The 13,566-nt window shown below is 35.4% G+C and overlaps 2 protein-coding genes across 4 annotated transcripts in view; one reads left to right on the forward strand and one right to left on the reverse strand.

The window, feature by feature from the left end:
• Window positions 1–108: 108 nt before the first annotated feature.
• Window positions 109–6,379, reverse strand: ftsj1 (FtsJ RNA 2'-O-methyltransferase 1). Of its 2 annotated transcripts, none has more exons than XM_036588736.1 (11): window positions 6,288–6,379; window positions 5,687–5,822; window positions 5,061–5,130; window positions 4,790–4,889; window positions 3,982–4,060; window positions 3,450–3,502; window positions 3,202–3,255; window positions 2,945–3,047; window positions 2,742–2,825; window positions 530–633; window positions 109–421 (listed from the first exon to the last, which is right to left on the reverse strand). In XM_036588736.1, the coding sequence occupies exons 2-11, from the start codon at window positions 5,805–5,807 to the stop codon at window positions 224–226; spliced, it is 966 nt and encodes a 321-aa protein (XP_036444629.1). In that variant the 5' UTR covers window positions 5,808–5,822; window positions 6,288–6,379; the 3' UTR covers window positions 109–223. The 2 variants fall into 2 exon arrangements, with proteins under 2 accessions (XP_036444629.1, XP_036444628.1); XM_036588735.1 differs by having other exon boundaries at window positions 109–427.
• A 3,105-nt stretch (window positions 6,380–9,484) lies between these two features.
• rictorb (RPTOR independent companion of MTOR, complex 2b) overlaps window positions 9,485–13,566 on the forward strand; it is a 29,325-nt gene continuing 25,243 nt past the window's right edge. For both annotated transcript variants that reach the window (XM_036587904.1, XM_036587905.1), the window contains exons 1-2: window positions 9,485–9,561; window positions 9,691–9,738. In XM_036587904.1, the coding sequence (XP_036443797.1) occupies window positions 9,513–9,561; window positions 9,691–9,738 (97 nt within the window). In that variant the 5' untranslated portion in view covers window positions 9,485–9,512. The remainder of the gene's footprint in view (window positions 9,562–9,690; window positions 9,739–13,566) is intronic.

Raw genomic sequence — 13,566 nt, forward strand, 5'->3', positions numbered from 1 at the left:
TCATAGACGCATGGATGACTGCATGAGACACAGTGTCACCGTGGAAATCACAAAGTTTAACTGATGAGTAACATCTCCATAATAATACAACACAGAACAACTTCTTGTGTTAGTAAGTGTTTATTAATTAAATTAAAAGCAAACTGTCAATAAAACTGAGCCACGTTGAAGGCTGTTTAAAAAAGAAAACTTAAACAATAAAAAGTGTGATGTTTTGGACTTTTCAACTATTTCCTGGTGTTCTGTCAGTTTTCTCATTTGTGTCGAGGTTCATGGCAGAAAGAGAATCATCTAGCAAGACGGATGGAGAATCTTCTTTGGCCAGTAAGTTATTTTTGCGTAGGTGACAGGCTTGCTGATAAGGTGGTCGTATGGGAGGCTGGGTGGGTGGCAGATACTGATACTCCTTATTAGAATCGAGCTGAAACAAAACATGTTAAGAGGTCATCTTAGTTTGAATAGAAGCTTGGTTCCAAAAACAATCCTTCAGTTGAGTACATTATAGTTCTTAGAAGTAGCAGATGGGTACCTGAAGTGGGTAGGTTCTGTCCGAGTCAAAAGCACTTAAGTCTCCACATGCCAGGAATGGAACTATTACCCTGTTTGGCCCCTCTAGCTGGTTAAAATCTACATCTGACAAAACAATAGAAACAATTACATTCAACTCAACAGCAAAGGAAACATTAGAAGATCTTTTCTTTGTTACCGTTAGTTTATTAACAACTTTTCAAGCTTAAGATAACAGTAGTAAACAGTAGAAGTAAACACCTAGCACTATCAGGACTCTTTGATTAAATTAGATTTTTAAAAATCAAATTATTATTCTAATTATTGAACTGTGTTAATATTAAAATTATTAAAATATTTATTTTAATTTAAAATCTAACATTTTGATGAATCAGCAATGTTTAGCTCACATAATTTGCTTAGTGATCATGCATATTTAAAATTCTCCTATTGCTCTCCTACAGTAAGAAACAGAACCTGACTGATCCATACATTTATATTCATTTTTTTTTAGATTTTTTTTTTTAAAGAAAAAAAGTTGTCTTGTTCCAGAAACATTCTGTAAATATTAGAGTAAATTCCTTTTGTCATTGCATGTTTACCTACAATGAAATTCTGGTGCACCACATGCATACACACATATACATACATACATACATACATACATTTTCATACATATATCCATAAATTCACATATATAAAAACATCCAGACATTCAACTTACATCCAGACATTCACACATACAATTCACACTTGTCAACCATATACATTCTTTATCGAACGTGTACTTCACAGGTTGAAATAATAAATAAGTAATGATAAATTATTGCACAGTTGTGCCTATGAGGTGCATTGTTATAGCGCAGAGGTCAGTGTAGTAATGGCTTTGGGATGAAAACTAGTCATCAATCTTGTGGTTAATGCTTGGATGGACCTGTTTCTTTTCCCAGAGGGGAGACGTTCAAACAGTTCATGTGCTGGATGATATATTTCAAAATAGGCAGATGGGTGTTGGTGATTTTCTCTGCGGTTTTTATGAGTCTTTGCAGAGCCTTTTTGTCAGCTGCTGAGCTGCTGCTGTACCACACAAGTATCCCGTAAGTCAGAACGCTCTCAATGGAGAAATGCTAGAAAGACACCGGAAGCTGTTGTGACAGATTAACCTTCCTAGGAGTTCTCAAGAAGTGAAGTCGCTGTTGTGCTTTTTCAATCAGCGAGTTTGTGTTCATTGCCCATGAGTGATCTTCTGAGATGTGGGTTCCCAGAAACCCTAAAAGGCTCTGTATGGTTTGTTATTTGTGCAGTTAGATTACTGTGCAAAAATCAGAAACCACCCTTAATTTTTATTATTTATAGTCAAAACCATTATTAAGTACAAGTTATTCATTTCTCAGCATCAGGGAAAAAGAAAATAGAAAACACATTTAACAAAATAAATAAATAAATAAATAAATAAAAATACACTGGCCTCCACAACAAATTTTTTTTCAGTATTTAATGTGTCCAATGTTTAATTTTATTAAAACTTTCATTCTTTTCAGAAGACTTGCTTTCAGAATTCCAAAGAATTTTTTTTTTCCACACCTTCAAAGTTCAGTCTTAGGAGGTTGCTGCATTTTCTGCGTCTCACAATCCAAGTAATCCCAAACAAATTCAGCAATGAGGTCTGGACTCTGGGGTGGTCAGTCTATTGTTCATTGTTGTTGTCTTTTGAGATTTGCAGATTTTCTTATTTTTTCAGTAAAAGGTTCTTGACAGCTACACATCCTTTCAGACCCCATAGCATTGAGTTGTCTTCTCACAGTCCCATTTTCTGTACATATTTTAATTATTTTCAGGAAACTCTTGTTTTTTTTCCAATTACTTTCCTTTGCTTTTTCCCTTATGCAAGATTATCTTATATCTAATCTCTTCAGAAATATCTACAGAATTATTAGCCGTTCTGGCTTGAACTTAAATTAATGAAGTGTGGTCTATGACTTTTGCACAGTACTATAAATACATTTTTTAATTGATTGGTTATTGATTTATGTTATTGATTTGTTATTTTGGCCTTTTTTTTTACAAACTATTTTATGATTAATCATTGATTATAAAAAATAATCAGCTAATTATTTGTTTTAGTAACACAATGAATAGTGACTGTCCTATTAAATAATTTATGACAAACAGAAAATATTATTAAGCATAACACACTACTCTGGAATTAGCATGTTTGAAAAGATAAATATTACCATAAGAGTGATCCAGTAACGGGTTGGACATGTTAGGGACATATCCTTCAGGTGGAGAGTAATTCTGGCACACCACAAATGCCTCTTCAGGAAGAAAACACACAAGAACTGTACAATTTAATACAGATCCAAGTGATATATGATTTCAGATTCTTCTTTGTTTTTGTACTTAATTTAAAGAGAACTGCAGCAGTAGCACTTACCTATACTGGAGTTGCGGCTGCTGCGTGGTTTGGCACAGGTGACCGAGCTGAAGAAGATTTTAAGCTGAGAGTAAAGCAGAGTCACATCCTTTCCTCGAAATATCTTCACATCAGCAAAGACAGAGAATGAATTCAGATGCGATGCAGCAAATATTCACCCACACAATTTATTTGTTTTAATGTTGGAAATGTGTATGGTAATGTAATTTAATTGTGAATGCAGACATTATTAAAACATCAAGCATAAGAGAACTTACCTTTGCTACAAAGTTCCCTCCAGGCTTCAGAACATGGGTTGTGATATTAAGAGCCTTTAAACACAAGTGTAAAAGAGCTCATTTTAGATTATTAAGCAGTATGTGATATGTAGCATTTAACCAAAAACAGTATACTGTGCACAACCCTGATTTATAAAACATAAAATAAGTAAATTATTATTTTTTCAAATGCTCAAAAGCAGGCATTTAAGATGTGTGTCATCTAAAGGTAGATTAGTGATACGTACCGCTAATAAGAGCTGTGCTTGAATGTACTCATCGACATCATGCAGTCCCGTAACTACAAATACAAAATAAATCAATGAACATTAAGCTAAAACAATCCTGGCAACTTGGGGAAACCATTCATTATAAATCAATTCACATAAAGGATGCCTAATTGCAATTTCTTTTATACGTCACAAAAGAATTATATCTTGGCAAGTGAAATCATCATAAATCTAGTCAATATATGTAATATTTCTCATTTCAAGACTGTTGAAAGGATATTCCAAGATCATTCAACCCAGTTCTATACATTTTTGATTATTTCAAATAACTAGATTTATTTCCTGGGCAGATAATTTTGATTGTGAATTATTATTTCTTGAAATAAGCAAAATTATATGCATTATGTCTTAAATCAAATCAAATCAAAATCAAATCAAAATAAACTGAATCATTACATAATCTCTCATAACAATCATAACAATATCTCATAATAAGAAACATTAGACATATTGGACCCAGAACAATAATTAAATCATAAAATAACTTCACCATCAGGAGCTCCATCACACACCACAAGGTCTGCAGACTGTCCCTCAAAATGCCTGATAATCTCCTGAGCGGTGGAAATCTACACATAAATCAGAACATACAAATCAGAATACACAAATTAAGACACAATTTCTGCCCTGTACTTTAGCAAGGGAAATAATCTCATATCAAGGCAATAAATATTATTTCTTTCCCTGATACGATGACTTGTCTCACTAAACACTTGGTTCATGATGGCTTAGTTCAAGTATGAAGCAATACAGCCTAAAAAAGAGAAGACTTAGATGAGACGTAGATGAAAGAAATAGACTTAAAAAATATTATAGGCTTATTTTTTAGAAGTCTTATTAAGTAAATTTTGCTTACACAATTGGCTTTTTTTTGCTTAATTAAAGAACTTACATCTCATTTTCAATAATATTTTTTCTAGTTAATGTGAGTGGCTTTTTTGCAGTGTAGTGGGTGATATCTGATTCTGAGAATCAACCAAAATATGCAATCTGTTCAACCAGGAGGTTTTAGAGCTATTATACTTGAACAGTATGCACTTAACTAAGCACTACAGATTGGAGTTGGTACACTGTAAAACAAAAAAAAAAAGATTTGTCAATTTAACCTAAAAAAAATTACTTTATGTGAACAAATTAACTAGTTTTGTTCAACTCAAATGCTTTGGCTTAATCTATGAAAAAAGCAAAATTTTTAGTTCAGATGAATAAAAGTTAAATTTTACATCAACTCAAAATTTAAACAAAAATACTTCAAAGTAACTTCTGCCCCATTTCTGCGAGTAAGTACAATGCTGTACCTTGGTAATGTCACCCTGAATCTGAGTGACTCCTGGCAGAGGAGCCATTGCCTGCAGATCCACAGCTACAATCTTCACATCTTCACTTGACTCCTTTCCTCTATTTGTAATCATGCAATAGATAAAACACAATATGGCTTTATTATTACTACAACTCTTTTTGTGTCAACTCTACAAACTCAGAAAATCAAAAGAGGAAATTTAGGTTCAGTCTCTTCAAAGAGGAAAAAGTACTGCTGAAACTGCAATCTAAATTTTGTTGAGAACTCACCTGAGTTTGCGGCTCAGAACCTGGCTCCAACTGCCAGGAGCAGCACACAAGTCCACCGCACGACTTACACCTGCACACAACTTACAGTCACATTGTGGCTTTTTACACTGTTTATAATAATCACTTGAGTAATTGAATATTGTACACTATATGCCCAAAAGTTTGTAGACACCAGCTGATCCAACATTTCTATTCAACAACTTCTGTGAGAATTTGATTGCATGTAGCCACTGGAGCATTAGTGAGGATGGATACTGATGTTGGATGATAAGTTCTGGCCAAGCCACACCAACTCATCTCAAAGGTTTTAGATGAAGCTCCTTCATTTCAGGGAATGCTATTCCATTGCTCCACAGCCCAATGCCGGGGGGCTTTATACCCCTCTATCCGAAGCTTGACAATAGGCATGAAGATCTTAGGCAAATGTTTGGCTGCCTCAAAGCATCCCATTCTATTGGCAATGATTTTCTGAAGATTATACAAGCTGTGTGCCAGCAGTAGGTGCTGAATTCACTAATTAAACGGGGCACCTTGTTTATTTTGGACTTTTATTTCTCGTTGTTTATAGAATCTATTTGACATCTCTAATCTAAGCAATCCAAAGCAAAATATCTAAGCAAACTTGCCTTTAAAGAGATTGAATTCTTCGTCTAGCTGAAGCAGTTTGAAGGCACTCCTCGCTCTCCAGCCCTCCTCCTTAGCCAATCTGTAGTAAATATCGCGTTTGTCTTTGGAGGAGCGGCCCATATTTTTTCCAAACGCCTGACAAAAAAACAGATGTTATGGCTACAGGACTTAACATACTGTTATTTACTAAATTCTCTATAACAACCTCAACTAGCCGCAACTCTGCACACTATTGGCTACAGTAGGCTTTGCCATGTTAACCTAACTTACCTACAAGAACTTAGCTAACCCTGATCACTTTACAGTAATGAAACAATATAATTAAAAAAACAGAAGAGGAAGTATTTTAACAGCTAGATAACTGTTACTGACAGCTGACAGCCTACTAGTTATAAAAACAGCTGTTAACGTTAGTTCCACATGTGTGAAACCAACTGAGCTAAACCAGCTAACCGCTAGCTAACTTAGCTAGCCACCGCTAAGGAGGAGAAGCTAACCTTACCAAGCGCGAGTTGCCAGCAACTAGCTAAACATATTAGAGAAAAATAAATATTTGGCTTGTAAATGTATTCAAAAGTATTATTGAAAGAACACTCTTACTTCTAACTCTGTGGATCTGTCTGTTCAACTCTGTGTTTTTCTCTTCTTTTGGGGGTTTTAAAGCAGACTGAACGTCGCAAGGCGCTTTTCTGCCACCTACTGTAGAAGGAATAGAGTTCACACCCAGGAGAGTTGTAAAATAAATAAATAAATAAATAATAATAATAATAATAATAATAATAATAGTAACAGACTTCCATTACTTTTTAAGCTACTTTAACTTTGTACACTCTATAAAAAATGATGTGTTAAATAACAACACACTTGTGTTAGTTGTTTTAACACTTTTTGTCATATTGTTTTCTGAATTAACACATTATGTGTTAAAAGTAACACAACACTAGTTAGTGACAGAATGTATTGTTCTTTTAACACATCTGTTTAATGAGTTTTGCTCCAGTGCAAAGTGCAAAAATAAATAAATAAATAATAGTAATAATAATATTATTATTACTTGCACTGAAGCTACGGAGCTAAGGTAGCTAAAAGCAATAGAGGTCTATGTCACCTAGATTTTATATCTACCTCAATACTCCAGTGCAAACCTAAAGATCCAAACTTAATACGCAGGGATGGATTCCTGACTGGAGGCCTCTGTCTGCTAGGTGCTATGGGATGGCCTTAAATTGAGGTGCCACAATTACTTGTCTCAAACCACTGGAGATGTGAACATGAGGTGAATGAATCGCCCTTAAATATGTACAATGGACTAAAAAAATGTAAAAAAAAAATAAGAAATGTTTATGTAAATGTAAATGTAAGGATTATGTTGTTGCCATTCAAAGGGGATGGTTTTCATGGTGTGTGAGTGGTGATAGCGTTTATTCTTCCATATACGCAGGACTGCTTCTGTTCCTGCATTACAACTCGGATTGGCTCAAAGGGTAAAAAACTGCTAAATTTGGTTCTTTAGTGAACCGTTCCTATAAGTGCTGTGAGTTTGAATGCTCTGGCATATTTTTTTTTTCTCACAACAGTCTAGCCTGCAAATTCTGAAACTTGTGAAAGAGCATGTTGGGTATCTTTCTGCCCTCTCCTACAGTTTGTTCCAGTGATGTAGTGCTAGTTTGATTTGCCTAAATTGTAGAGACAGTTCTCCCATATACTCTTAGTGAAATGAAACAGGAGCAGTTATAAAAACATAATCTGGGGCTTGGTTTTAATGGTGTCCGGTCTCTTTGAAGATGCAAGAAATTCTGAATCTATGCCCACTGCTTCAGTTCATGCTGTTCAATGTCCTTCTTATATTTTTGTTTAAGAGAATTGAAATAAGCAAATAAATACATAAATAAATAAATAAAGTGATATGATAAAGTTTTTTCTTAAATTTGTTGTTGAGAAAGGGCCTAAGAAAAAGTCTACGTCAGATTCATGACGTGTTCTTAAACCGCAGAATTGTTCACACCTTTGTGCTCCTGAGTGTGTGTAGATTCTGTTCTTACCTAAGAACAAATCCCAAATAAGAAAATGTTGATGAATGTCAGAATCTTTATGAAAACTGTGTAAGTGGGTTTTAAGAGGTAATTTCTTCTTAAGAACAGTTGGTGAATCAGGCCCAATATTAGCAAGCTAAATTTAACACATATTCTCTGACAGAAAAGACATTATCGTGACTACAACACATAGTTAGACTTTCATAGCCCCAACAACTTTTCCACCCTGTGTGCAACTCTTCAGGATTAATCCATCCTACAGTGCATTAAACATGCTATATTGTTTTGTAATGCTGTGGTGCTGGCAGGTCATGTGTCACACTTCTCTATCCTCTCTGCCTACTCTACTTTATGTGCCCTCTATATTAGTGCGTGAGAATGATTTCACTAGTCCTTTTACTGTGCATTGCATTTGAGTCCAACCAATCCAAGCTTTTTCCTTCAGGGTTTCTAGTTTATTACAGTAATCTATTCCAACTCGTCAGACTCCCTGTTTATCCTTCAGTGTTACTATATTACAGTAATCAAATGGTTATTCTAACCCTGCAGACTTAACAAACTTTCCCAGAAGACATTATAAAACCAAGAGAATAGCAAGTATAGCAGAAATCACTGGTGGTGTTATAACTTTACATTTCAAACAGGAAAACCAAAACACAAGATGTACCATTTGAATTTTTTTGAAAGCACTTTTAGATTTTGTATTCCAGAAGAAAGGTATTTTTTCTTGCTTTTTTTTAAAAATAGAGTTGTGAGTTCCAGAAGTTATTTTGCTCCAACGTGTGCTTTCAAACTATTACCAAGCTTTATAGCTATTATCAATTAGTAACAGCATCTTTGGTTGATTTCAGATGTGTAAATAAGTGGGGGTTTTTTTAAGATAAAATACGTGTGGGGTCTTTTTTTATATTTTGCCAAAATAGCACTAAAGTTCATATCAAGACATGCAGTTTTTTTTAAGCAAAACATAATACACAGCATCAGATGTAAATCAATAACTATACGTATTTGCACATTTGCGAAGGGGAAACACATTACTACATAAGCATATTGAAGTACATTCAGAAGAGTTTAAATTGTTTTTTTTATTTTAAAGAGGGTTAAAGTTAGATTCATTCCATACAATATTCTCCCTTTCAAAAAATTTAGGAATTTGCATTTATGAGTTTAAAGGCCATTCATCGTCATTGGTAGCCATTAAAAGTATGAGATTTATCGTATAGATAATCATTTATCATATTTATCCTATATATTTATCATATTTTTCATTTACACAGTTTATTTTCTATTAGTACAATACATATGTAAGTGATACAGTAATGACGATGTAAACAGAACAACAGCAGCACAGAACACAAAAAATAAACAAGGAAAGAAGATAAAAGAGTTACAGAATTACAGGGAAATATTACATAGTAAGGCTAAGATATCAGAGGAAAAGAGACACAGATAATACAGGTTCTGAGTGCTTTACAATGTTTTACTGGAGTTTTGAGATAATTGCTTTAAAAACAATAACTTTTGGCTTTTGCTCAGAAGATATGCCGGTGTGTAGATGATAGATCTATTTTCAATATATATAGTTTTAAACTAAGTCTGGTGTTTCTAAGAATAAACTTATTCAAGTCAGTCCAGAACAAAGTCTGACAGACACGCAATGATGAACACCTTTCTCCTGATCTGTGTGTCGTGTGTGACGTTGGGTGGAGGGTGTTGGACGTCTCGCCCCGTTCTGATTCCGTTCTCGCGATATTCCGCGCGGTTTCCGGTGTTGTGAATTGTCTCTGGAAAGATGGCGGTTAGCATCCGAGCTCGTCCTATCCGAAGCATACGGATGCGAGGTGAGATTTGGAGGCTTCGAGTCTCACTCTTATCCGTTGTATCCTGTTAAATAATAGGCCTTTTTCGAAAACCAGTTGTCTGTGCAGCGTCTGTGCTGGCTTACCATCTGCTGTCGCTTTTTCTGACAGGTCGGAATGACAGTGGGGAGGAAAATGTACCGCTCGATCTGACTAGAGGTGGGTTACCTCAGACCAACGGTGCTAAGCTCCTCATTTTCACACATATATTGGCATTTTAAGATAGATGGAACACGCTGCTTTAAATAAAACCCCGAAAACATGTTATCGGCATGTTTTCTCGTCTATCATACCGCCCATGATGTTCCTCTCTGAAGCATCACCCAGCCTAGCTGCCGTTTCTCCTGGCTGCTTGCTAGCGAGGAAACCTTCCAGTCAGAGTTGAAGGAGTCATAAATGTGTCATTTCAGACATAATTTGTGCGTGTAATTGCGCTTGTGTCAGTTAACGGGTGAATTGTCGTGACAAATAACTTAGCTAGATGTTATTAAGGATCAACGATGCTGCTGGAAACCGTGTCTGAAAAGAGGGGCATTGTTTATAGCACATTATTAACCAACAGACTCGTTAGCCAGCTAGCTGCATATATTGTGTTTTGGGTTTGGTTTGTCGGTAACTTGTGTATTTGAGGAAGCTTTCTGAATAATTCTCAGAAATGTTGTAAAACGACCATGTGTTTCCATCCTATGGCCGTATAACATCTTACGTTAGTTACATAGCTAGCACATCTAGCGGTTATATGTTTACTAATGTGGCGTTCCGGTACTATTCCCATGGCTGTAACCTTACATTATGGTCATTATGGCATCCACGACTCTGCCTACTACTTGTTTTTCCATATCCTTTATTATATACTGCATTGTGATTTTAATGGTGAGGATGTATCTTGTTTGTAGCAAAACACAGCAGGGATTTAAGCCCAAAGTTAAGCCTATCCAATAGGAAAAGAACTGAGGGACATTCCTATTGGACAATCCCTAACTCTGAGCTTAAGTTATCAGCCTAACTGAGAAGTCTTGCTTTGTAAAACGCTCCTCAAATCTTTGTTTTAAGACAAACACAGAACTTTGGTTTCTGTTTCCTGTTGGGAGCTACCTGTACACTTATGTTTACAGTAGTACCACATCTTTTTAATTCAAGTGTTGAGTTCTGAAGTTACTTTCATTTCTGGAATTGATGTGTGTGTTTTTATATCTGTCTAGTCACTGCCCTTTCCCACAGTAGAAGAAAACAGCACAGTCAACCTGTAAGGCCAGTGCCATAAAACACCTTATTCAGTGTGCATGCAACCTGCCACTAGAGCTTTTCAAACTGGCATTGTTAAGCACCTCATTTCCAAGAGGAGATTAACACAGGGCTGCACAACATGTGGCCCATGGGCCAAAGTTGGACTGTGAGAACATTTGGTTTGGCTTGCTAGAAAGTTAGACCAACCTCACCCTCTCACCCTGTCAGAGAACAAACATATTTATACTTAATAAATTCTTATTTTACTTCCTTAAACTATATAGTTCTGTGTGGTTTTGGTCTTTTTTTGTCCCTTGGTTCACCACAAACGTTGCACCTTGATTCCACAAAACGTTTTGGCACCTCAGCTTTAACACATGATCATGTCCTGCTGAAAGTTAAACTCACCCTGTTTTACTGTTTAGAAAAAAAATCTGCAAGCATTTATGACATAGCTAAAGTTTCCAATACATTTCACTTTGTGCTTTTACATCGCAATATGTAATAATGGGAGTGATATCAGACATGTTTAATTTAGTGTTAGGGTGTGCTGATGCATTCCTTGTCTCCAGTTTAATTAGCCTAATTTGCACATTTGGAATTAGCCTGCCTGTTTGGGAGGAGGGGTGAATGTTTCAGATTCCTCTCAGATATTTAATGAGTGAATGAACCAGACAAATGTGGTGAGATGAGTTTACCGTTGTCAGAACAGATTTTTCCATCATACACTTAATGACACCTAATCAGAACCAAAACTGCTAGTACGTCAGCCCTATTCAAGCTGGATTAGTATTACCTGGAGAGGTACTGTAATTTAAGACATTACAGATGAGGTCCATGATTTTAATCCATCTGTGTGTGCAGTTTTTGAAGTCTGATGTAAAATCCAGAGTGAATTATTTTCTCTTTTTTGCCTAACCAGGTGTTCCCCTCAGCAGTAGACTAGTAATCCTTTTTCAGTTGATTTCACAGTAATGTCATAACAAAACCTGCTAATAGACATGGGTGTGTGCTGTATTGTTATTAAGTGTTGCATCTATACATCTGACCTGTGACTTTCAATCCAATCTATCTGTTGTAATTTGGGGAAACTGCACAGACAGTCTGTTTTATCCAGTATAAATTGGTTTGTCAAATCTCTTAAAAATGACATTACAGAACCTCCTTTTGTAATCTAGTTTAAATAGTGCTTTAGTGGAGTGGCACTGATATTTTCATACTGGTATGCTGTACAGCCAGCTGAGTAAGCATGCTAGATAATACATCATGCTCCCTTTGTCAAGCATCTCATGTTTGACTTTTTTAAATTTGAAAAATAAAACATTGACCATTAAGGTTCCGTCTTAGTATGATTAGATTAGAAATTACTAGTTTTAAGTGGGTCTCATGGTCGATACTGAAGTGGAACTGATATCATCTGCTCCTTGGTGGAATTCATATTTTAAAAGGCCCCTTGCTTATAAATGTGAATTAGTCTGGAAAGAAAACATGTCTTCTTCACAAGTCTGTTAGTCCTTATTAATATTCTGCAGTGGTTTGCATACCGAAGACTGGCTGGATCAGTTGCTTTAAATATAAGGATGATTTATTTATTTATTTTAATAGGCTCTATTTGTCATAACCTGAAGCTTTTTTGCATGCTGTGAGTAAGATGAATGGTGTTGATACAAATCTAAGCTCAAATTTTGAGCATAAGGAAAATTGTTTATACTTGTATAAAATTCAAGTATATACTTTAATAATAATAATAATAATAATAGTAGTAATAGTAGCAGTATTAACTTTTCATTGCATGATGTTGTCCAGTAACAAATAATTACTTTTGTAGCTTACTTTGTTAGGCTATGTATCTGTGTATCTTATTTAGATTTATTCTGAAAACTTAACTTGCTCTACGCAATGGAATTAGGCCTGGTTCGACTTGTGAACTCTGTTAGGATGCAAATTCTGCCAGGTTTACTTGTTCATATTACCGTGTGGTGGCATATTCCATAAACAACCAACCCTTCTGTTCAGATCTTTCACAAACGGTCATTGTTAAATTAGTATGTAGCCCAGAGAGGCACAGTTTACAGTGCAAATAGAATATATGGAGAAAGGTTTCCCTTTGTATCAAATAGCTGATCTGCGTTTGACCAGTAATCGCATCTCTTCAAAGGGAATACTAGATGTTGGTATGTTCAAATCATGCCCTCATGACATCATCACATTGCCACGATCTCTCTATTGTGTTTGCTTTGTTGTAGTAAGACAATGTGGTGGCAGGGAGGCTTTGCTCAGAGTGTTTCACCCCTACTGCCACAGTACCACAGTGTTTCTTTTGACATAGCAGTAAAATAGGCTTAGTGAAACAAACTTTGGTTGATTTGGGGTGTGCAGGCCTCCAGTTTTATCTTTACTTGGAGATAAGCCTTTTAGCTTTCAGCAGTGTTTTAGGTTTTTTTTTTTTTTTTTTTATGAGTTTGTTTAGTAGTAATGCATATCACTAGTTGCATCTGATCGTTGTCTAAAACTATGGATGCTGATTCGGTTGTTAAGACATTTCCAGAATATAGGACTATTATAATGGCAAATTGCTCAGCTTATGTTCTGGGTGAATGGATATGCTTGTGTTAACATATTAAATGTTGAACAAGTTAAAACATGTTAAGCAGTGTCTTGAAGACAGAATTGTTCAGGCTGTTTTGACTATATAGACTTGTCTTTTTAGGGGTGGTAGATGTAATATTTACTTTAAAATTTTTTGGCTTATACCCCTTT

Source organism: Colossoma macropomum, unplaced genomic scaffold, assembly GCF_904425465.1.
Source record: "Colossoma macropomum unplaced genomic scaffold, Colossoma_macropomum, whole genome shotgun sequence".
NCBI lineage: Eukaryota > Metazoa > Chordata > Actinopteri > Characiformes > Serrasalmidae > Colossoma > Colossoma macropomum.

Bases quoted from the DNA above. Each gene is read 5' to 3' on its own strand.
- ftsj1 (XM_036588735.1), bottom strand. From the start codon at position 5,807: ATGGGCCGCTCCTCCAAAGACAAACGCGATATTTACTACAGATTGGCT. The intron at 5,131-5,686 runs GCAAGTTTGCTT...AGTTGTGTGCAG, and splicing joins AGAATTCAATCTCTTTAAAG to GTGTAAGTCGTGCGGTGGAC. The intron at 3,256-3,449 runs GTACGTATCACT...TTGTGTTTAAAG, and splicing joins AAGCACAGCTCTTATTAGCG to GCTCTTAATATCACAACCCA.